Source organism: Apostichopus japonicus, chromosome 9 (assembly GCF_037975245.1).
Source record: "Apostichopus japonicus isolate 1M-3 chromosome 9, ASM3797524v1, whole genome shotgun sequence".
In the NCBI taxonomy this organism is placed as follows: domain Eukaryota; kingdom Metazoa; phylum Echinodermata; class Holothuroidea; order Aspidochirotida; family Stichopodidae; genus Apostichopus; species Apostichopus japonicus.
This window is the reverse complement of record NC_092569.1, coordinates 36,556,004-36,582,111: the sequence shown is the minus strand read 5'-3', so window position 1 is coordinate 36,582,111 and position 26,108 is coordinate 36,556,004. Positions and strand designations below refer to the sequence as shown.

Sequence of the window (26,108 nt, the reverse complement as noted above, 5' to 3'; positions counted from 1 at the left end):
TATTCATGGTTTACTAATCATGTCACATATTTCTTTCAGATAGCCTATTAAGTCTGTTTCCTTCAGTAATTTGTTCTCGTTGTAAAGCTGTTTAGAGTATGTCTTGGGTGAGTTGACTGAGCATTTTGGTGATATCATTATTATGTTCCTCAGCTGCAACACATGACTAACTTAACCATTGCATCTAGGTAAATTTACCATTATTCCAAGTTACCATGGCACATCAACTAAAGTGACTGGACTGTTAAGTCTAACACACATACCATTAGGTCAATAGCATCAAATGACATGTTTATAATACACATTACAACAACTAGAGGTGAATGTTATCTAAGGGTGCTCTGTTGTTTATGGAGTCAAAAGAATATGTTTTTATTGAGTTTATAAGAGTTGATAAAACAACAGAGTAACTATAACACTTAAGCCTGCACTCAGGAGCTGACATCATCATCTCTCAAGCATTAAAGGAACATTCCAGAGTTTAAAGGGGAATATCTTGAAAACCTCAAAAGATATTGAAATATTACTGGCTTTACTTTCAAACTTTAGTTTTTTATCCTTGAACTATAAGTTATCAAGAATAATAAATCCTCCCTGAAGTCATCCATAAACAACCGATTCAGGTTGGATTGAAAAATCAACTCAATACTGAAATAGTAAATTAACTTAATAGAATCCACCTGATCTGTAGTCTAATACTAATAATCACTTAAAATAAACAATGTTGTCCCCTTGACTCAGTTTGCACTAAGATCTCAGTATTTAATAGAAGGAAAAAAAAAAAAAAACTGTTAGCAACCTGCTTATCCACTAAAGAACCTGTGTAGGAGAATGTGTAAAAGTTAGTTGGCCTGAAAAACCCATCATCACCTACAGACGACCACGCAACCTATGAGACCTTCTTGTGCGTGCTGCTGTTCAGCCTCTAACTTCTAACCCTACACCCATTCAGCATGGTACTTTCATATGTGATCGTACTTCGAGATGCATCATCTGCGGCCACCACATTGTTGAATCTAAATCCATCACCAGCCACAGCATGCAACTCACACACAAGACTAAGGGTCACATCACTTGCACAACCACTAATGTCATATATCTGATCTCTTGTAGAGTTTGTGGCATCCAGTATGTTGGCGAAACCAAAACCACCCTCAAGAAGCGATTCTATGGTCACAGATCCACCGTCAACACCATGAAGACTGAGACCCCAGTTGGAGCACACTTTAACCTTCCCAACCATACCATTAATGACATGTCCCTACAGGGGATTGAATCCTTAGGTAGCCGTCCTGACCTAGTATGAATCAGCAGAGAGAGGCTGTGGATGCAACGCCTTCGCACCATTCAACCTCATGGGCTGAACATTCAGGAAGGACATGACTAACTTTTCTTCTGTCCCCCCTCCTTCTCCCCTTGTTCCCCCCCCCCATTCACTCCTCTTCCCATAGCTCTCTTCCACCCTTTTTCTCCACACCTTTCTGTCTTTGTCCTTCACCAGTTTATTCCCTACCCCTTCCCTTAATGCTCTCTTTGTCCCTCCACTGTTGATCTCCTACCTCTCCTCTTCCCCTGTTGGTTTCTTGCTTTCTTCTCTCCATCCCTTGTCTACTAATCCCCTTACATCTATCTCTTTGTGTTCACCATGCTCATTAACCTGTCTGTATTCTGTGCGTGTTTTTGTCCCCTCTGTTACTGTAACTTGTCATTTAGCCTTTGAAGAAGATCCTGCTAGGATCGAAACGTCAGGCCAACTTACTTTTACACATATTTAATAGAAGAAAAGAAAGAAAAATAAAATAGCAGAAAGGTAATTACTAGATAAATTCAAGTTTTGAATATTATCATGCAAAGACACCTTCAGTAAAATGACGATCACTTTAGTAAAAAAAAAAAAAGGAAAAGCTAAAACTATCAACAGACCTGATCCTTCTTACCATCTACCAAGAACAGACAAACAGTCCTACCTATGGACGGGATATAATTATACTCTCACCAACATCAAATCTATCAAATTAAAACTCAAATAAAAGTACATTCTTTTGTGCTTTCCATAAAATAAAACTCTTCTAATGTCCTCCTCTGGTATTAAAGTTCTCTCCTCCAACGCTGTCCAAGATAGGTGGGCCTTCTCTTCTCATCATATTTGATGCTTTCAACATCCAACCAACATCTCTGTGTCGTTGTTTGGTCCTCTGGGAGTGGTTTCACCTCCAAACCATCCATGTCATGATCCATTGATCCACTGATTTATTTCAAGGAATGGGATCTGTGCCAAAGTATCTGTCTCCAAAATTACCTGAAAGTAACATGATTACAAATTAGTATTTCAGCATAATTGTACAAAACATCTATGATGACCCCACAACACATTAACCATGGTTGGACAGAACATTACCTAAATTACACCTAGACTTTATGATTACCGTGGCATTAACTATGATTACATAGATGAACCATGATTAGAAAAATACACTGCATAAAACTTAAGACATGATTACACAAAGCAATAATTATGATTACACAACATTTATCATGATTGCATTTAAAACAATCTAGCAATTATCAACATTGCAGAGAACATTCATTAGTACTACACATAACATTAATCATGAAAATAACCATGTTTACACATAACATTGAATATAATATAACATTATATCATAACATAATATTGATTACACATAGCATTACTCATATTTACACAAAGCAGTCATCATATTTACACACAGCAGTAATCATAATGACACATACTGTAGCAGTAATCATATTTACACACAGCAGTCATCATGATTACACATAGCAGTAATCATATAATTTACACATACCCTTAATCAGGATAACCCCATAGCAGTAATCATTATTACACATAGCAGTAATCATATTTACACACAGCAGTCATCATGATTACACATAGCAGTAATCATATTTACACACAGCAATAATCATTATTACACATAGCAGTAATCATATTTACACACAGCAGTAATCATTATTACACATAGCAGTAATCATATTTACACACAGCAGTAATCATTATTACACATAGCAGTCATCATATTTACACACAGCAGTCATCATGATTACACATAGCAGTAATCATATAATTTACACATACTCTTAATCAGGATAACCCCATAGCAGTAATCATATTTACACACAGCAGTAATCATATTTACACACAGCAGTAATCATTACACATAGCAGTCATCATATTTACACACAGCAGTAATCATGATTACACATAGCAGTAATCATATAATTTACACATACCCTTAACCAGGTTACCCCCATAGCAGTAATCATGATTACAGATAGCAGTAATCATATAATTTCATATACCCTTAATCAGGTTACCCCAATAGCAGTAATCATGATTACACATTACCTTACTTAAGCTTATACATAACACTTTAGGAATGGGTCCAACTCACCTATTCCAGGCACAATGTGAAAGTTTTCATTCAGTTCCTTGTCAACAGCTGTTGTCACCAACTTTACTTTGGGAAATGCGTATGCTACAGAGTGTATGCCTGTTGAGGTGCAATGACGCAAATGATAAATAAATGAAACCATTTAACATTCCTGACATGCAAACAAAAGACATTGAATTTGCAAGACAAGAATAGACTAAAAATCAGTCAAACTAAAAGCAGATTTTTGCCATCTACAAGAAAATTTATGGCAGGCAACTTTGATTGCATAATTTAGGAAGAACAATCTCGTACATCATTTATAGAAATTAAGTAAAATTATCAGGTAAATAATATTACAAAGAGAAAGATGACGATCTACTTCAAGAAGAATGAAACATGTTGATGTCTTACCGGACTCTGCCATTATCAGTGATAGTAACATGATATTCTCTTGGGGAACATCATGATCCTAAAGTAAAAAGAAAAGAATTAATACCGATCAGAGGATACTGTATCGATTGTGAGATGCTGAAATATAAAATTCATAAACAGATAACCATTAGAGTAATTTTAACACACAAATTAGTTATTCCTCAAAGACAAAATATGACACCTAGTAAGAGATAATAGTTGTTAATGTACAGTTACAGTATTTTATAAAAATATCTGATGATAACAGGTACGAAGAAAGTACGGCTGTATTAGAGTGACCTTAAACGAACATTTATTACTAACGTACGGCTGTATAAGAGTGAAGGTGTGTGTATTTTGCACTTTTACTGCATCCACTCTCCCCCTTATCTACACAAACTGACCACTGCTACACCATTCCTACACCTGATGGCTGATTAGTAAGTGAGAATGGAGAATTTATACGCTGCACTATACATCCAGGCCCACACTAAATGACATCACATGCTACACCATTCCTACACCCGATGGGTGATTGGTAAGTGAGAATGGAGAATTTATCCACCGCAATATACACCCAGGCCCACACCAAATTACATCACATTCTACACCAATCCTACACCTGATGAGTGATTACACCATACACTTGCTGATAATTAATCCACTAAAGCAGTAACACCGTTCCTGAACCTGGTGGATGACAAATCATTGTTAATGGCACCTTCAGCTACACCACCTGACACCTACTCTACACTGTTAATGGCAACTTCAACTACACCACCTGACACCTACTCTACACCGGATGGATGTTATTGATCTTACCAGTAAGACTCTAATTGCCATCATGGCAGCAGCTCCAGTGGCAACGGTGGCATCCATGAGTATAACAAAATCCTTATGAATATCCTTTGGTAATCTTAAATAATGAAGCTAGAAGAAACAAAAACAATTCAAGGTCATGAGAAGATATAAATGAATTGTAAGAAACTTTATTTCTTGTCTTTTTTTCTCATTGAAAATGGGTTTTATACTGTTAAATCTTGACTAGAGTGATATTGCCTCTGCAGGAATTATAAAAAGTTGATACTGTCCGCACTTTACAGCATAAAGGAATATGATACTGTATATACTATAATATCAATAATATTTATAAACTATAACTTTATAATGAAATAAGGAAACATTCTCTGGTATTTTGCAGTCAACTGCTCTTCAAAACTGCAGGTTTTGTACAAAATGGAAATGCTTACAACCATGTCATACTGTACGTAATACTTTACCACTATTCATATTTTATGCTAAAAGGATTTAGGGAAGAGGACAAGAGGGAATTCCATCCTATATGAAAAGGATAAATTGTTCCCAAACATGAATATTCACTAGTATCGAGTGTAAGGCCACTCAGATATAAATTTATATAAGGAGAGTGTTGGTCAACAAGGAACAACAGCATCCCTAAAACTATGTCAGAAATATTGTTTGCCGTTATGTCCACCTTTTTCGCAAAAGAAAGTCGTTGTTGCACTATTTGGAAATCTCCAAGTTGAACTACCAACCTCCACACAAGTTTAAGAAATACCACACTCATTACCCTACTCCTGATTCTGGGACAAAATGTAGAAAACTTGTTCTCAACGAAAACTGATCAACGAGATGATGAGAATGCTTTTTGAATTCAGTGATGAAGTCATGAGAGGAAGATTGTAACAAATATTTGCTCTCACCTCAGGTTCCTCTGTCTCCAAGTTGGTTTGTATTAAAATCTTTCCTAGCCTTATATCCTTACAGACTTCACAGAGGGCAGGCTCCATGACTTCTCCAGCCCGTAAGATAGAGACACCGCACAACTAAAGCAAAAAATAGCAGATTAATTAATTGAATGCTGGTCACTCCTAAACCTCCCCTGGATCATTGTTGTATATAAAGGTTTGATATCATGGTAGGATTACTGAACTGTGGCTGTTATGCTGAAACAAGAGGTTTATTCTACAAGTTAAAGGGGATAAGGTGCAAAACTACTGTAACTAATGCACTGTAATTTACTTGTCTCTAGGCTCGATGCAGGTTTGGAGATTAGGAGCAAAACTACTGTAACTAATGCACTGTAATTTGCTTGTCTTACTAGGCTCGATGCAGGTTTGCAAGTCAACGTGTTCAACATATTTGGTTATTAAGAATCAGGAAATAAGGAGCCACCGCAATAAATCGGTCAAAATTAACCAAAGCCATCTAATACATTACCAAGTCCATTGTCTTTGTGGCCATTGTGTATGTACATGCAGCTGGTCTGGATCACCCATCAACCCTTATTAGGATAAGAGAACTCACATAAGAGGACTCCACATGCAATTAACGGTACTTCCCTCCTACGATAGTTACAACGAAAGCCAAATATCGGCCACTTTATTGCTAACTCCACGTTAAAGCACAATCTCTCTACGAGTTGTGTCATAAGTCGGGTTGCATGACTGACCGATTGGTGTGACAAGATGGCAGACCGTGTGACCGGTCAAAAGGACTGTGCTGTGACATATTTGTGTGACAGGCAGATTTGTGTGACAGCATCAATAATCTGGATGTTCTGGTCACTTACCTGTCAATCTTTGCATCAAGTCATTTGTTTTTATCAAACCATAGCATTGAAACTGAAAGTATGCTTTACTAAGTTAGGCTAACTTGCTATGTTGATATTAGGGAGAGTGTTAAACTGACAGATGTACTATTAAAGTTAGCTCTCTTGCTTTCACCTTACCTGTGAGATTCATATAACATATCTATGTTACATGCATATAAATTAAGCAAGTACATTTCAGTAACTCTCACCTTGAGAAAATTGCATAAATTGAGTAACTGCCTCTGGCCCTGCCAGTAAGCACATTTCAAGACAGCAGAAAGTTATATAGAAGGTATGCGCTAGTTCTGTACTGTTGCAAGCGAAGCAATCGATTTGGGTTTTGGAAGAGAATTTTAAAGGTCTATGGTAATACTGTGGAAGTTTATGATTGGTATAGATAAAAAACATTTAAAGTATATGTAATTTTTTTCTATAAAAAATATATGAAAATATTTTTCCATAATATGACTTATGATCTCACACAAGAGTAAAGAGTTGGGTCTAAAATGGTGAAAAGTATGAAAGTTTGATGTCATGATTGGCTAACAATAGTATAAATAAATATGTAAATTGATGATAAACCAAAATATACATATATACAAACCCTATAACTACAAATACTATAACTAAAGACAGAATTAAGATGAGACAGCTGACCAGCAAGCCCAACAAGAAAAATACATCAAACAGAAAACTTTTTCAACTTGATTCATAACAAAGTGTGTTAGGCTAGGCACAGTTACGTTGACCTGAGTTGGTTATGCCATCCTTCACACAACATTTAAGGTTCGGCTACTTGAACCTATTTCTTAGGTAAACATGTCTATCCTCCTGTGGACGTTCAGGATAGTTCTTCTTTACACCTCCAGTACTCAATATGTCATATGATAATGAAGAGTGTTGTACACAGACCAAAGGGGCAGCAATGTTTTAATATGGGTGCATGATCCTATAAATATGTTGCTAACTATTTAAGATTAGATATCAAATATACTTTATGAGAGTAGGAGATAAATTAAGTTCATTTCGTGCGATACTTTTGATCTTCTTGTACGTGCAAGGAATGATTCATATTGTATGAGCAGCTGAAAATGAATGGTCAAGGGTGTTGTACAGCAAACTGATCTGAATGAGTTAGTTGGAGTTCACTGCAATCTCCCCGAAGGGAACATTTTACACCTCATTATCACAGTCAGGCACACACACACATAAGGGAATATCTGGAAGAAAATGCATTGCCATGTACATAAGAATGCATTTCCTTTGCATATAAACCCTTCAAAACCACAGACATTTCATATAAATACTGTGAGGGAAGAAAGTAATTTTGGTACATGTCAATAAAATATAGGGTATCCCTCATTAATTAGAGGGATGCAATAGGTATTCCTAATGAATTAGAGGGACACGCTGGGTATCCGTCGTGAATTGAGGGATGCGCACAATATTAAGAAATGCAAAAAATACATCTGATACAGCGTTTTAGAATTTATACAGTATGTTTTTTTCAGTTAAGTTATAGATTTAGATATGATCTTAATCTGTGATGCCAATGGTTGTATAAAACACCAATAAATGGTGCGCTTCTTTTCAGGGCACTGGGAAAGCAATCCATGCAACACCAAGTCACAGATGTAAGGATTAAAGAGCCTCATAATGGATCATCTTACAAGCAATCCTCAACTCAAAAGATTAACCTTTGGCCTTGATTGCTAAATAGGCAAATGATCAGGGTGATGATGTAATAGTTTACGTTGCTCTGCGAGACTATATTTGATATAGACTTTATCTAATATATATCTGACTATATTTGACTACATCAGACTACTGTATATTTGACTGTATCTGATGTAGACTTTATCTGATCTATTTCTGACTATATTTGACTATATCTGATACAGACATTGTCTGATATATATCTGACTATATTTGACTACATCAGACTATATTTGACTGTATCTGATATAGACTTTATCTGATCTATATCTGACTATATCTGATATAGACATAATCTGATATATATCTGACTATATTTGACTATATCTGATACAGACATTGTCTGATATATATCTGACTATATTTGACTACATCAGACTATATTTGACTGTATCTGATATAGACTTTATCTGATCTATTTCTGACTATATTTGACTATATCTGATATAGACATTGTCTGATATATATCTGACTATATTTGACTACATCAGACTATATTTGACTGTATCTGATATAGACTTTATCTGATCTATTTCTGACTATATTTGACTATATCTGATATAGACATTGTCTGATATATATCTGACTATATTTGACTACATCAGACTATATTTGACTGTATCTGATATAGACTTTATCTGATCTATATCTGACTATATCTGATATAGACATAATCTGATATATATCTGACTATATTTGACTATATCTGACTATATTAGATATGGACTTTATCTGATATATATCTGGCTATAACTGATATAATCAATTTAAACCTTATTACCATCTACTTTCATTAATATCACAGCAAACATTCCTACATTCATTTGTGTTTGCATAAAATCAATTCTACAGGCCAGCAGGCAGATACTGTATATGTTCCTCCCAGGATTGAGTGATTAAGAAACATCATTTTGAAGTTTGGATCATAAATATCAATTTAACAGATATATGCACAAGATTTCATTACAACGTTTCCTGTTTATGATCATACACAATGCGGATAAATATATGCATGAATTTAGCAGTTATTAAAGAACATGAATGCTTTCTGGTCACTTCGCCCAACAACCATTTCGCCCAACAACCATTTCGCCCAACTGCCATTTCGCCCAACCAGCCTGGTCATTTCGCCCAACCAGCCTGGTCATTTCGCCCAATTAGCCTGGTCATTTCGCCCAACCAGCCTGGTCATTTCGCCCAACCAGCCTGGTCATTTCGCCCAACCAGCCTGATCATTTCGCCCAACCAGCCTGGTCATTTCGCCCAACCTTTTTTTTACTAATATTCAGTCAGAATTATAATTCTTTTTCTATTTCACTAGTTCAAACAAAGGGGAATCGGTCTACATATAAACCTATCAAACCTAACCCCTTAAACACTGATCAATCCTACCGACTAACAATTCCCGAACGTTTCCTTACTAAAGTATCATATTTAATCAAGGTTGGGCGAAATGACCAGGCTGGTTGGGCGAATGACCAGGCTGGTTGGGCGAAATGACCAGGCTGGTTGGGCGAAATGACCAGGCTGGTTGGGCAAAATGGTAAGGTTGGGCGAAATGGCAGTTGGGCGAAATGGTTGTTGGGCGAAGTGACCTGCTTCCACATGAATAATTAACTTAATACATTGGAGACAAAGAGGGTAACAAAGAGTTGTCCCAGACTCCAGACTTATTATTGTCAAGACCATGTAGCAAACAGAAGCAGAATCATACTTCCTCTCAAATTCAATTTAATAACGAAGCAGATTCCAAGAAGCTGCTCACAACTAAAGTTCAAACAATTTGTGTTTTTCTTTTAGTACGTGTAAAGTTGTAAATCACACAGAGGTGGTAGATAGTTACAAATATTCTTTAATTCTTTCAAATAAGGGGGTACATCCATAGAGTCCCTTACCAATATCAACAGTCCTTAAATGTTACTTCATTTCTTACGGTTCCAATTGATATTTTGTCTGTCTAGAAACCAGGTTTTACTCAGGTACAAGACTGATGCTACACGGCTTCCAAGAGGTTATTGAACATACGCCTTCAGATGAAAGAGAAATAATCACAACATATATGAAACTCCACATATTGCAGGTATAGTTTACAAAGCTTGACCCTTACATCACTTGAGACTGACGGGTATGCAATACACGTTTGCTCAGTTTTGTGACAAGATCTTGTAGGTAACATGAAATATATCAATGTTAATCAATAAGGAAGACAGTCACATCACTGCACACTAGCAACAATACCATAAATCTAACATAAACAACAGTGAGTGTTTAAATATTTGCTCATAGCTCTAGCAATGGTTAACTACTGACTTATGACAAGTTTATATATCTTGCTGCTGTGTAATGGTATGGAAGTCCTCCACTGGTGTGAATTTTAAAAAAATGTTTATATCTTTCATTTTATAAAGATGTTGATGCATTGGATACAAATTGGGCATGATTATGAAAAATCAGCAAATGTTGTCTTAGCTATGTCATCTTGTTACGATCACCAACTATTCCTGTCATGAGGGGAGGGGGTGGGGGAGGGGGTGGGGGTGGGGATGAGGGGTCTATGACATGGTGAAATAGCTAGCAGCAGCACTGTGATGTCACATTTAATATTTGTAAGATTGGCAAGAAGAAGAAGAACAAGAAAATGTAGCAAACATTTACTCTTTTTGCAGAATTTTTGAAAAACTACACAATCAACTAATCGTTCTTGTCGAGGCATGCTAAAATTATTTTGTGATGAGCTATTTATCACTCTACTTCCACACAGCAAGCAACATTAATCCCCGAAACAATGAAACTATGGATAATTCCAGGGCACTGCTCTTGGCTGTACACACAGTGCTTGACAAGTAGTTGGTATATACTAAATGCTACAAATGGAAACTAGACTCCAACATGACAAGATAGGAATGGAATGACCGGTTTATTTTTAAGCCAACAAAAATACATTCCGATATGTGACGGCAATAAGCCAGCAGACATGAAAAGGTAGGGGGCAGATGGGGGGTGTGGATGGAGACTTGATGGGGGGGTGGGGGCTGGGGTACAGTGATGTATAAGAATGGAAGAAACATGGCATATAAGCCTTCATTTCACTATCAACCACTTAATTCCAAATCATCAACAAACACACAAAAAAACAAAATAAACTAAGAGAGAAAATGGCTAACTAAAGAGAGGAAATAATCCCAGTTTGACTTTCCCATTAGATCTTGTAAGTGGTAACAACCGGTCCAATTAATGTGACCAGATAACGATAAAGCCATTGAGCAAGGACAATATGCCACAAGGAAAGGGAAATTGAAACCACAAAAGCAGCGTGCATGAAATTAGCTTTCTTTTGGTTTCCTATCAATCATTACCTTAACTGTGCCGTCTGCTTGCTAAACAAAGAAAAGGAAAGGAAATAAATCACGTATTTGCTTCCAGACGACAAAAATAGCAATACTTTATTTGGCATTAGTAAAACATTCAAACAAATTCACTCGCTTAACACAGGTAGAGGGTTAAGATAAATAACACACTGACACACGCACATATACCAAATAGAAGCTTTTGTATGCTACTCATTTTATTCAATAATTTGAAGCATGGTCCACAAATGTATTGACAGCATTAGAAAGCCATATATATTAGAATGCCCTTTATCTCAGAGCACCCCTGTATCAGAGCATCTCCAGTATCAGAGCATCCCTTGTATCAGATCATCCCCGGTATCAGAGCACCCCCTGTATCAGAGCACCTCCAGTATCAGATCACCCCTTGTATCAGAGCACCCTTATATTAGAGTACCCCCTGTATCAGAGCACCCTCTATCTCAGAGCACCCCCTGTATCTGAGCACCCTCTATCTCAGAGCACCCCCTGTATCAGAGCACCCCCTGTATCAGAGCACCCCCTGTGTCAGAGCACCTCCAGTATCAGAGCACCCCTTGTATCAGAGCACCCTTATATTAGAGTACCCCCTGTATCAGAGCACCCTCTATCTCAGAGCACCCCCTGTATCAGAGCACCCTCTATCTCAGAGCACCCCTTGTATCAGAGCACCCCCTGTATCAGAGCACCCTCTATCTCAGAGCACCCCTTGTATCAGAGCACCCTCTATCTCAGAGCACCCCCTGTATTAGAGCACCCCCTGTATCAGAGCACCCTCTATACTTGTGTGCCCATATAGAAAACAGCAACAGTGTAAAGCATGACAAACTTAATCTCCAAATGCTTTTAGAGGGCATGAGTGCACTGCACCAGGAGCTTCCTTTAAGTGTAGGTTTGTTAAAATGAATAGCACCACACAGTTCTCAAGAACTGTATCCCATTTGACTGCTAGCAAGTAGAATTGACTGTGACACTTCATCAGTGATCTCAACCCACCCTTTCTGTCCACACAATGACAGTTTACTACAACACACAGTTTAGTTGGGAGCAGCTTCCAACATTTGGAGTTGTGATTTGATTACAGGTAAGAGTTCAGAGAGTTAATCTTTAGTGTCCAATAATGGAAGCCATTTGCAACTGAAACACCCTGTGAATAAAAGTATATATATATATACAACAGTAATGAGTGGTAACCTTCAACAGACTGAAGAGGGTGCCGTCCTATACAGTATTGAGATACTATAAAAGACTTAATAGACATGGGCTGACTGCAGTGGCCTTCAGCTTGTGTACTTGGTGAAAGGGGGACAGGGGGAGGAAAGGGGACAGGGGAGGAATGGGGACAGGGGGAGGAATGGGGACAGAGGGAGGAATGGGGACATGGGGAGGAATGGGGACAGGTGGAGGAGAGGGGGGATGGTGAAGAGAGGGGACAGAAGGAATTAACTTAAAAACAAACAAATCTTACCTTGCCCACAAACCTCTTCCCTTCATACCTTGTGTTTTGTGGAGTATCTACAGTGCAGTCCTATAAACAGGCAAAAAAACAAAAACATTTTAAGTATTAATTAATTTTCACATTTTATAGTAGATAGCTACAACTCACTTTGAAAACTATCAACCCCGTAGTGCACTTTCACAGCACATGGACTAGCTCCCTATTCAAGTAAAATAACTCAATATATCAAAGAAAAGTATTTCAACTCACTAAGAATGGAACAAACTGTTGAAGGTTATCCTACTAGCTTGATGAAAAACAACCGTTCATCTAGACTCTTATATGCAAATGAGAATAGGCCTAGGTGTATCCACCATGAAAGTGTCTTGTTAGGCAATGCATTTTGCCATATATATTTGTACATGAGGGACAGTCAACTGATGTTCCTTATGATGTTATGTGACAGTCATATGATTTAAGGGTCCTTAAATGATGTCATTTGACTATCATACAATTTAAGGGTCCTTAAATGATGTCATGTGACAATCATGAACCATGAATCATAAACACAGTCCCATTTGCACAATCAACACATCAGTAAATAGCACAATTGATTTGTTTTACACTGCCAAAACTAAAATACTAGTTCCTGAACTTTTTCAATTAATTTGAACATTTCCACTTTTAGGATTTTCACTACTTATCCAGTCATTTATTTCTACTTTATTTTGATGTCATGAAATTAACAAAAGATTGATTTAACTTACCTCAAATGGCAAAAGTGAAAGAGCGTGCTCAACAAGAATTCTAGTAAGCCTCTTGGAGTAAAATATGAATTCATCTCGCGGGGTTTCCTTATTTCTGTGCAAAGAAGATATGAATAGTGACATTATCACTGCAAACACTACGAGCTGCAGTAGCCAACAATTAAACTTGTTTTTACATAGGCTAAGATGATGAAAGAAACTTGAAGGAACTATACAAGAAGCTTGACTTTGTTGTTACTATGGTGATGTATCATGAGCATTCAACTGACCCAGTACTGCAGTTACTATGGCAACAGATGATAAAGAAGTCTGGTGTTGAGCGAAATAAAATAACCAACACTTTGGAGAAGCAGACCAGACATCTACAAAAAGACTGGTTTCTTCGACTTCAAAATTACTTTTAACAGTCCAAGAATGTATTCAGCTAGTTTAGATCATTGGAATGGACAAAAACAGCCCCGGTAACTGAACGTTAAGTTGGAAAATATTTACTTTAGCACATTGTACCATGAATTACTTGGAGAGACAGACAGTTATATTGCAATCTGAATCATACTGAAGTAATCCGTCATGGTTAAGAGTTTGATTTAGTCCAAGTGCGAATCCTCCTCACCATAAGAAGATTGAGCAGGAATTAGTCAAGGACAATACAGTTATGTAACTTCTATAAGATGGTGGTAATTATAAAGCTGCATAATCTAAATTAATTATCACAGGTTGAAGTTAGTTTTACAGACTACAAATATTAATCCACATCTTAGAACTCAAATGTCAACATAATGAACACTTGCCTTGCTATGGTGATGTATCATGGACATTCAACTGACCTGATAAATGTGTGTAGACCTTTGACCTGAACAGTGCTTTCTACCACATGCAAGGTATCTGGCTTGTTACTATGGTGATGTATCACAGGCATTCAACTGACCTGATAAATGTGTGTAGGCCTTTGACCTGAACAGTGCTTTCTATCACATGCAAGGTATCTGGCTTGTTACTATGGTGATGTATCATGGACATTCAACTGACCTGATAAATGTGTGTAGGCCTTTGACCTGAACAGTGCTTTCTACCACATGCAAGGTATCTGGTTTGTTACTATGGTGATGTATCATGGGCATTCAACTGACCTGATAAATGTGTGTAGGCCTTTGACCTGAACAGTGCTTTCTATCACATGCAAGGTATCTGGCTTGTTACTATGGTGATGTATCATGGGCATTCAACTGACCTGATAAATGTGTGTAGGCCTTTGACCTGAACAGTGCTTTCTATCACATGCAAGGTATCTGGCTTGTTACTATGGTGATGTATCATGGACATTCAACTGACCTGATAAATGTGTGTAGGCCTTTGACCTGAACAGTGCTTTCTATCACATGCAAGGTATCTGGCTTGTTACTATGGTGATGTATCATGGACATTCAACTGACCTGATAAATGTGTGTAGGCCTTTGACCTGAACAGTGCTTTCTACCACATGCAAGGTATCTGGCTTGTTACTATGGTGATGTATCATGGGCATTCAACTGACCTGATAAATGTGTGTAGGCCTTTGACCTGAACAGTGCTTTCTACCACATGCAAGGTATCTGGCTTGTTACTATGGTGATGTATCATGGGCATTCAACTGACCTGATAAATGTGTGTAGGCCTTTGACCTGAACAGTGCTTTCTATCACATGCAAGGTATCTGGCTTGTTACTATGGTGATGTATCATGGGCATTCAACTGACCTGATAAATGTGTGTAGGCCTTTGACCTGAACAGTGCTTTCTACCACATGCAAGGTATCTGGCTTGTTACTATGGTGATGTATCACAGGCATTCAACTGACCTGATAAATGTGTGTAGGCCTTTGACCTGAACAGTACTTTCTACCACATGCAAGGTATCTGGCTTGTTACTATGGTGATGTATCACAGGCATTCAACTGACCTGATAAATGTGTGTAGGCCTTTGACCTGAACAGTGCTTTCTACCACATGCAAGGTATCTGGCTTGTTACTATGGTGATGTATCACAGGCATTCAACTGACCTGATAAATGTGTGTAGGCCTTTGACCTGAACAGTGCTTTCTACCACATGCAAGGTATCTGGCTTGTTACTATGGTGATGTATCATGGGCATTCAACTGACCTGATAAATGTGTGTAGACCTTTGACCTGAACAGTGCTTTCTACCACATGCAAGGTATCTGGCAAGGGTTGATCCAAGTGTGCTTGCGGTAATTTAGATCTGCAAAAAAGAAATTGATTAAAATACAATGATTAAATAGAAAGGTTATTAAGAGACAGCACAGTACATAATATCTGACATTTGTCAGATGGAAGCATCTTTAAATAGTTCTTAACAAAAACAGCACATGTTTTGAAATGTCAAAGGTCACATACACCTTGAAATGAGTATCAATACGTGATTTACCTCTTTAAAAAGTTGTAGTATCAAATAAATTCACTTACTTCCATGTATCACTAACAGAGTTTAAATAACAATTAAAAAAAATTAAAATATGCATATAATATACATATGCAAATTAGGTACACAAATATTATAATTTTGCTTCCTTCATAAAACAACACAAGAAAAAGACGACACTCTAAACACAAATGTCTGTATTTGTAGACAAACATAAACACAAACCAAACCTGTGATTGCTGTTCCAGTGGTTACATAGTGTATCAGACAATGAGTTATATAATGTTGCATTGTGATATACAACATGGACATGGATATAAAGATTTGTTGCATTTTGCTATGCAGTGTGGACATGTTGATACACAAATATAAAGATTTGTTGCATTTTGCTATGCAGTGTGGACATGTTGGTACACAAATATAAAGATTTGTTGCATTGTGCTATGCAGCGTGGACATGTTGGTACACTAATATAAAGATTTGTTGCATTGTGCTATGCAGCGTGGACATGTTGGTACACTAATATAAAGATTTGTTGCATTTTGCTATGCAACATGGACACGTTAGTACACAAATATAAAGATTTGTTGTATTAAGCTATTTCAGCTTGGACTAACCTAAAGTTAAAGCCTCTCTTCTCCAGCTGATCATGGACATGTTGTACAATAAGATTCATTGCTACGTCATTCTCTGCACCTGTAAGACAAAATAAAAGTATACTGCCTGTGAACTATGCCAAGAAGGCTATTGCAGTATATTACACAAGATCTTTAGAAACTTTTATCAAGGTAAGTGAAAAGTTATTATGTGATCGTTAGTAATGAACAAAGTGAGTAAGTGCAAAAGATTTCCCTACCTTATGCAATGTTGCATCCTCCCAATATAACCTTAAATATTTATAAAGTCATCATTAACTGCTGCATTGTGTGCCTGCAATGCAAACTTCCCCATCCCAGCTCTCCCTCAACATCCCCCCCCCCCCAGTCACCCCTTGACACACAAAAACTTCAGGCAAAGTATTGTGTAAGCTTGTTACATCATATTGACAAAAGTAACTTTTCCTTGAGAAATCCCTCCAATATTCATAGCTTAAACTTAAGCTTCCAAGAGACATACCGCAAATGTACCCAAGTAAATACTTACTGACAGAAAAAGAACTAAAAGCAAATGTCAAAATTGTCATGAAGCAATCAACATAAAACACAACTGATTCCACTGCTTTTGGCAAGAAAACTTGCTTCCCACTCTTTACATGACATATTGCAGTAGCTATGCCAGTGAAAAATTGAAAATGATGGCAAGGGCATTAACTATTTGGTGTTGAGAAAGTTAGTAACAGCTTTGAGTCCCAGCCTCAATAATTCAGTTGATAAGGTACATACCTCTAGGTACCACTATATCGGCATCCTTCACAGACGGTTCTATGAATTGTTCAAATGCTGGTTTAACAAATTTATTGTATTGCTTCAGGACACCTTCCAAGTCTCGGCCTCGCTCTGTGATATCCCTCTTTAACCTCCGGGCTAACCTTATATCGGAATCAGTGTCTACAAAGATTTTAAGGTCCATGACCTACAAAAGAAGGATAGTGATTAAAGAAGAAACAATGACATGCTCCTGCTCATGTGAAGATATCAACTCACTACAGTATTTATTGAAGATTCATTGGTTGAGCAGATTACTGAAAATGTTTGTGTTATTCTCATCAAATAATAGAACCTATGTGTCATAGAAGAACAAACAATATAAACAGAATTAAAACTGAAAGTTGTGGGTAAATAAAAGGATATTTTCAGATTAGAGATTATAAAGGCATGTGGACCTGTTCGACCTACCAAAACAAACTATTACACTTTCTCTTGCATTAACTTCTATTAAACACAGAATTCCTGGCTCTCGGAAGATGATAACCAAGTTGTCCTTATGCAGGATCTCAGAAGACAAATGTGATTGTCCAACGACAACAACCACATCTGCAACTTTTATCCAAAATAACGACAATATTTGTAGGTCAAGTTCCAAGGTGAAGCTTTATTTCTATAAATGATCTATAGAATGGAATGAACTGAGACGAAATACAGCATTAACTAAAATATCAATTAGTTGAAATTATTAAGAGTAGGTGTAATACTCACATCAATTAATTTTTTGTTGCAAAAGGAGAGAATTCCCTCAAATATCACTACATTAGCTCCATACATTGCTTTCTGAGGAAAAAGAAAAAAAAAGAGCTTACAATCATAGGACAAGGAAAGTAACAAACATTTGATAAAAGGCACCAGTCTTGACGGTGTTTTGTGTCACAGTCTGATGCATGCATCCAAAGGACACTGGTGCAAATTGGTAACATAAAAATACCATAAAAATATCAAAACTTCAAGCTTGATAAGGGAAAATTGTGCAACCACCATTAAACTGAACTTTCACAGATATAAATTCAAGTGCTATAACTTTAAATTATACTTTACCTTATCTTTTGCTCTACTGTGACTTTTAAAGTCATAAATGGGAACCTGAGAAAAAGAAAACAAAATCAGCAAAAAATCAATTTATTCACCTTCAACCATGACATGAATCCTTACTGTGCCTATTAAATCGCTCTATGGAAACTTGGAAGAGTTTGTTGCTTCTTAAATTTTCTGTTAATTCTTACAAAGTCGTACATGTATAAAATTAAAAGTTAGCGGCTAATTATGTGCACTTACGTCAACTACTGAACCAAATGTAAAAATAAAGTAAGTCCACTAAAAATAATCAAAGTTGAAAAAAATTTGTCAGGAAGAAAGATATGATATCACAAAGGAGTACATATCAAAGGAGAAATAGAGGTAAGAAAGAGATTGCTGTTAGAGTAACAAATATCAGGACTCTACGGGGGGGGGGGGGGGGAACATTTCTAGATAGTTCAAAGAAACAGAATATTGCAAAGCAGGGAAGTAACACAAACACACATGCAGCTCTATGGGAGATATGTCAGTGTAATATGTGGCTAGATCACTACCTACTGTATGGAACATGAGATTATATATACATCAGTACCTTAATGCAATCATATGCTTTGGACATCTATAAAAGATCATCAACTATGCAAGAAAGTTTGAAGATTGACTTCTTCTCTGTTACTTCATGATTTGGAAGCAGACTGGTCAAACATACAATTAACAATAAAGGCAACATTAATGTCATCCTAACCCACAATTTTAATATTGACCATGTGTATCTTGTTCATGAATGAAACGAATTTGGAAAATTTCTAGGTACATAAGAATCCATGAGCAGGGAGTTATTTATCAGGTTATAGTATAGCACAGTATGATCCGAAATAAACATATTACTGCAAAAATGATAAGATGTAGCACATAACTGAAACGCGGCAAAGCAGGAAGCGTGCGAAAGAGAATGCAGAGACTGAAGCACAGGCCCTATTTACCAGTCATCGTTATGGGTAATGTACAATCACTGAACAACAAAATTGACGAGATTTCTGCTAACTGTAAATATTTCCACCAATTCTGTAATGCTAGCATACTGTCCTTCACCGAAACCTGGCTTACAGTTCATCATAACGACTCACATGGTCTCAATCGATGGATTTAAACTATTACGGGGGGATCGGACTGCCCAATCTGGCAAAGGAAAAGGGGGCGGTGTATGTATTTACGTAAATGAGAAATGGTGCCACCAGAACAATGCACTCATCAAGCGCCATTCGTGCTCACCAAATATCGAAGTTCTAACTGTTAGTCTACGCCCATATTACTTGCCAAGAGAGTTTTCGCATGCGATCGTTCATACTGTTTATGTGCCAAATCGTAACGTGGCCAAATCGGCAGCATCAGAACTTGTTGACATTATTGATCAATTCGGGACCATGGCCCCAGATGCTTTAACTATTATCAATGGCGACTTCAATCACTGTAATCTTAAAAGGAGTAGCGTGAACTACTACCAACAGATTAAATGCCCGACCCGAGATGCAGCTATCCTGGACCTATTGTACACGAATGTCAAAGATGCTTACCCGTCCATTCAATTACCCAAACTCGGAAAAGCTGATCACAACCTTGTCAATCTGGTGCCTCGCTATAGACCCAAGATACAAAGGGAGAAACCCCAAACAATAGCAGTAAAGCAGTGGAATAATGCCTCTATTGACCATCTCCGGGCAAAGTTGGACTCTACCGACTGGGATATATTCGTGGAGGCCAGCGCTGACGTGCACGAGCTAACCCAGACAATAAGTGATTACATCTCATTCTGTGTCGAGAATGCCATCCCATCGAAGCAGGTCGAGATCTTCCCGAATAATAAACCGTGGATTACGAAGAGGGTGAAGGTAATTATCAACAAGAAGAAAGGACTCTTCAAAAAAGGTGACACAAATGCATTGAAAGAGGTACAGAAGGAGCTCAAAAAGGTGATCGCCGAAGAAAAACCCGCTTACCGTGACAAGATCGAGGGCTTATTCAAAGACAAATAATATGAAACGTGTTTGGGACGGTATCCGACTTATGAGTGGCTATAGCAAATCTAAATCTTGCCACTTACCTGCAATCACCAGAGACTATGCCAATGGTTTGAACACATTTTACAACCGTTTTGATGATCATGATTTTTCGGATGATCTCCATGGTTTGAAAACTTCATTGACAGATTCTAACTGTAACATAGTAGTGTCAGAGAATTAGGTTCGCAGGCATTTTTTAAAGTTACATCCATCAAAGGCTGCCGGACCAGATAATGTTTCACCCATAGTTTTAAAACATTGTGCCCTAGAGTTGGCTCACATTTTTACTAAAATTTACAATTTATCTTTTGAAACGGGAGAAGTGCCTCATCTCTGGAAGCAATCCAGGATAGCTCCTTGAGTATAAGTGGCCGGTCATATCGTGTATGAATGACCTCTGCCCCATTGCCCTAACGGCTGTGCCCATGAAAGTCTGTGAGCGTTTATTTTTGAAACACTTTAAACTTTTGGTCACCCCTTTTTCAGACCCCTTACAATTTGCCTACAAAGCTAGTCGTAGCTGCGAGGATGCAATCCTTGTTTTACTTCAGTGGTTATATTCTCATTTAGAGCAACACGGCACCTCTGCACGGGTGACGTTTTTCGATTTTTCTTCCGCCTTTAATACTATCCAGCCACACATTCTCACAAAGAAACTTATCAGCATGGACATCCCTCATGGGTTCATTAACTGGATAATGAATTATCTGACAGAAAGAACCCAGTTTGTTAGTCTCGGTCCTACATGCCGGTCAGGTGTAATTTTGTCCAACACTGGAGCTCCCCAGGGAACTGTCCTTGCACCTTTTCTCTTTACTTTGTACACGGCTGACTGTAGGTCTCAGGAGGAGATGTGCCCCCTTATCAAGTTCGCTGATGATACAGCCAAGACTGGTCTCATCCATGGTGATGATGATGAGGCATATCCCCGTCAGCTGCAGTCATTCATGGACTACTGTGACACCAACTTTCTTCAATTGAATATCTCCAAAACGAAGGAGATGGTTATTGATTTTCGCCGTAGTACTGCCCCACCACCACCTGTCATTATCAAGAGTATGGAAGTTGAAAGGGTGTCCTCTTACAAGTACCTTGGCGTTCACTTGAACGATTCTTTAACTTGGGTCGATCAGGTGGATGCTCTAATCAAGAAGCTGAATAGCAGGTTGTATTGTTTAAATAAGATGGCCAGTTTTAACGTCTGTACTTCTATAATGGACATTTTTTACAACACTACTATCTGTGGCGTATGGCGGTATTGTCTCGTCGGTTGGGGCGGGAACGCCACGGGGACTGACAAAGACCGTATTGACAGCATTATTCGTAAAGCGGGTAGAGTCATTGGAGACCCACAATCAACAGTTGAGGAAATTTATGTGTGCTTGCTCCAAAACAAACTAGACATTGTTTGGAATGACCATGATCACCCGCTTCACTGTTATCTGCACGATCATATCATAACTAGGGGCACTGGCAGACTGCGTCTCCCACCCATGAGAACCAACCGTCATCGCAATTCGTTTATTCCACGTGCAATAAGGCTTTACAATGATAACTTGAGCCGTTAGGTCCTGCCTATGTGTGTTTTATTGTTCGATTGTTTAATGTTTTATCGTTCCGTTCTTTCCCTGTTTTTCATATTTGTAACATAGCCATATTTTTGTACTGTCTTTTACATTTGATGTGCAAGATCTTAATTTCCTTCATTGGAGTAATAAAGTTATACTTACTTACTTACATTACAGTTTTGTACACACTGACGAAGAGGGCTTTCTATATTTTAAGAGCACCAGAATTGATACACTCCAAATTGCTACAGAAATGGTTGAAGGAATTTATTTCCCAGACTATAATGACCATTCTCAATTATCTTACCTCCACATGCTTTCCAACTCTGAGTTTTTTCAGGGTCTCCACCATCAGGTCATAATCAAAGGCATCAGGGTGATCAAAATTGTACTCGTTCATCTCTGCTTTGATGTGCTGCTCCTCATTCAGAACCTTGATGAAGGAAAATATGCAGAGCAAAGAGGTAATTATGAGCATGACGATACCAAAACAAAACTAACATGATGAAATCTGTCATAGATTGGAGTAGATTGTAAGTACAATTGGTGTTCAAAGAGAAAAAATTTCCAGAGCAAAAATAAGAGAATGAACATCAGAAATCACTAAAGAAATGATTTATTTTGGCACCATACACTTTCATGATTTATTTGATTTGATTTGTTTGAATTCAACAATCTAGGCTTTCCAGTCTGAATAAAGTTCGGTAAGATTGGTGTAATGTCATTAATAGTCACTACTACAGAATAGTGACTAAGTACAGCATAGTGACTAAACTTGTACAGAATAGCGACCACTACAGAATATTGACTAATACAGAGTAGTGACTACTACAGAATAGTGACTGCTACAGAAAAGTGACTACTACAGAATAGTGACACAATAATGCCATCACAACAGTGAAAACACAATAATGACATAACAATATTGACATTTGATACTATACTGTACCTTATAGAAAGAGTCCATGGAGAGCAGAGTAACCCACGGCACATCAAGGGCACTAATAATACGATTAGCTACGGTTGTTTTACCAGAGGCACTGCCACCACAAAGACCTGTAAATACAATAAACAATGCTAGTTAACCAATACTGGTAACTTGTCCACTACAAATTCATCTCATTTTCACTAATAATGACTAAAATATCTGGTATTCTGTTCCAAAGAAGGATAAATCTTAGGCATGCAGGATTGTTTGAATAAATCAATGATCCTCATATATGGACTTAGTGGCAGGCAAGTAATTTGTGGAGACATAAACATTAATGTTTCTGGCAGTGTAGGTTAAAGATCTATACAAGAGAAACGGTTGCTTTACGTCTTACAGTTATATACTGTAGGATTGGCCAAGAAGATGAGTACTGTAATAAGATATTATATTCCAGCCCCCCTCCCTCCCTCCCCTCTACCTCACTTAAAAGTTGCTTCACAGAGTATAGCACAACTTACATTTTCTAACTAATTAAGAAGACATCAAGTAACACATATAAACCTAAGTCATTTAATCCTTAAATAATTTTGCCTTGTGGTCTTACCAATAACAAAAGCTTCTTTAAGTTGTCCCTGTGAGTCATACCAAGGAGGGCGCCCTGCTGTGTAAATAGTTCTTGTATTTGTTCTTATTACATTTTCATTTCCTCCGGACGACATAGTTCTTTGCTTTTTCTTTCCTGGTGTAGTTGGAGGAGATTGTATTTTGCCAGAGAAAGTATCCTCACTGGCAGAACCAGTACTGCAGTTACTATGGCAACAGATGATAAAGAAGTCTGGTGTTGAGCGGAATAAAATAACCGACACTTTGGAGAAGCAGTCAAGACATCTACAAAAAGACTGGTTCCTTTGACTTCAAAATTACCTTCAACAGTCCAAGAATGTATTCAGTTATTTCAGATCATTGGAATGGACAAAAACAGCCCTGGTAACTGAACGTTTAGTTGGGAAATATGTAGTTAGCACATTGTACCATGAATTACTTGGAGAGACAGACAGTTATATTGCAATCTGAATCATACTGAAGTAATCCGTCATGGGTAAGAGTTTGATTTAGTCCAAGTGCGAATCCTCCTCACCATAAGATAGATTGAGCAGGAATTAGTCAAGGACAATACAGTTAAAATTGTAATATCCATAATGATGGTGGTAATCATAAAGCTGGGTAATCTCATTTGATTATCACAGGTTGAAGTTAGTTTTACAGACTACAAATATTAATCCACATCGTAGAACTCAAATGTCAACACATTGAACACAATGACAACTTGCCTTGCTTTACATACACATCCCACCAACACACACACACATGTGGTAGCCTGGTAGGCTTTCTGGTCACTTCGCCCAACAACCATTTGGCCCAACTGCCATTTGGCCCAACTAGCATGGTCATTTCGACCAACCATTTGTTTACTCATATTCAGTCAGAATAATATTTTTAATTTTTCTATTTCACTAGTTCAATTTGATTTATTTTGGGTTATATTACTTCGTGGTAGGTAAATAAAGTGATGTCCGTTCGATATCGATCGGAGTCTGATCGTTAATCAAGGGTATTGTTCACAGCAGTTAGGTGTTAATCTAGTTCTACAGTGTTAATCTAATGTTATACAAACAAAGGGGAATCGGTCTCCATAAAAACCTATCAAACCTAACCCCTAAAACACTGATCTACTGTATATCCTACCGACTGTAACCACGACTTCAAGTTTCCTTAATATTCGGTTCGTATCCCGTAGCGTTAACAATTCCCGAACGTTTCCTTATCAAATTGACCAAACCCATTGAATTCTCTGCGTCCGTTATATTGAAGTATAATATTTAATCAATGTTGGTCGAAATAACCAGCAAGATTGGGCGAAATGACCATGCTGGTTGGGCGAAATGACCAACATGGTTGGGCGAAATGGTAAGGTTGGTCGAAATGGCAGTAGGGTGAAATGGTTGTTGGGCGAAGTGACCAGCTTCCGCCTGGTAGTACAAGGCATAGACTACAACATACTGTACTGCCTATTTATAAAATAAGATAGTTCTAGGCCTAGTATACAATAGCCATTCAAATTTAATAAAATATTGCATATAACATTTTCAGTGTCACATGTACATGTAAACCTAGAAACAACATAGGATATACTGCTTGATATGCTTCTTTATCCAGCTGCCCCGTGAATATTACGTTTTCTTATTCACCCGCTACCTGGGGGAATAATACGAGCATCAGGGTAGTCTTGTCCTTATCCATCCAAAATCATGTGGAATTCTCTTATTCACCAAGCATGGTCCTTGTAAGTTGTAAGGTTATACAAAGTAAGGTCCTCATAACCATTAAACCAAGTTATGTTTTAGTTAGGCTTAGGGTGGTAGGGTGTTTCGGCCTACGAAGGATCCAACCCGTAGGGCCTACGACCACTAGGATTGCCTGTATCATATATGCTAGATTGTTGCAGGCAATGTTACTTGTTAGGCAACTTAGGACTTAGGCCTAAGCCGGCTGGACCTAAGTTAGGACTAGAGATTAGGTGTACATGTTAACCGGTCTGACAACGCTATGCATACCTGCTGTCTGAACCGGCAGATCTCGGCCTAGAAATATCTTCCTCCATTTGTCAGAAAAGTAGTTCGCAGAAGCAGAGATATATGTACTGTCTTTTGCAGAGTCAGATGATAGACCCTTACTGTAGACCTACTAGTAAGTTATCGGTCAATCTGCCTGGTCGGTAGTCGACAAGTTGAGCTCAAAGTACTGACACAGTATACAACTTACAAGCATGCAAACATCGAGTAAGGCCGTGTCCATTCTTCACAAAATTCTAATTATAATATATATGAATTATTCAGCAAATGAATTATTCATGAGCATTGTGTTCAACTAACTAAACCTTTTACCAGCCTTT

General features: G+C 37.7%; 1 protein-coding gene across 2 annotated transcripts; it reads right to left on the bottom strand.

The window, feature by feature from the left end:
• LOC139974033 (uridine-cytidine kinase-like 1) lies at window positions 1-25,974 on the bottom strand. 2 transcript variants are annotated; one of them, XM_071980947.1, is made up of 17 exons: window positions 25,771-25,974; window positions 23,760-23,965; window positions 23,174-23,280; window positions 22,532-22,657; window positions 18,618-18,662; window positions 18,285-18,356; window positions 17,532-17,721; window positions 16,767-16,845; window positions 15,871-15,969; window positions 13,731-13,824; window positions 12,994-13,053; window positions 11,514-11,534; window positions 5,552-5,674; window positions 4,650-4,757; window positions 3,828-3,885; window positions 3,435-3,533; window positions 1-2,299 (listed from the first exon to the last, which is right to left on the bottom strand). In XM_071980947.1, exons 1-17 carry the CDS (start codon window positions 25,815-25,817, stop codon window positions 2,256-2,258), a joined length of 1,578 nt encoding a protein of 525 aa, XP_071837048.1. In that variant the 5' UTR covers window positions 25,818-25,974; the 3' UTR covers window positions 1-2,255. The 2 variants fall into 2 exon arrangements, with proteins under 2 accessions (XP_071837048.1, XP_071837049.1); XM_071980948.1 differs by lacking the exon at window positions 11,514-11,534 and having other exon boundaries at window positions 25,771-25,972.
• Window positions 25,975-26,108: the final 134 nt, after the last annotated feature.

Excerpts from the sequence above, each read along its gene's own strand:
- LOC139974033 (XM_071980947.1), bottom strand. The coding sequence starts at position 25,817 with ATGGAGGAAGATATTTCTAGGCCGAGATCTGCCGGTTCAGACAGCAG. Across the intron at positions 23,281-23,759 it reads TAAAGAAGCTTTTGTTATTG|GTCTTTGTGGTGGCAGTGCC; the intron begins GTAAGACCACAA and ends TTGTATTTACAG. Across the intron at positions 13,825-15,870 it reads GGTCTACACACATTTATCAG|AAATAAGGAAACCCCGCGAG; the intron begins GTCAGTTGAATG and ends TTCTTTGCACAG.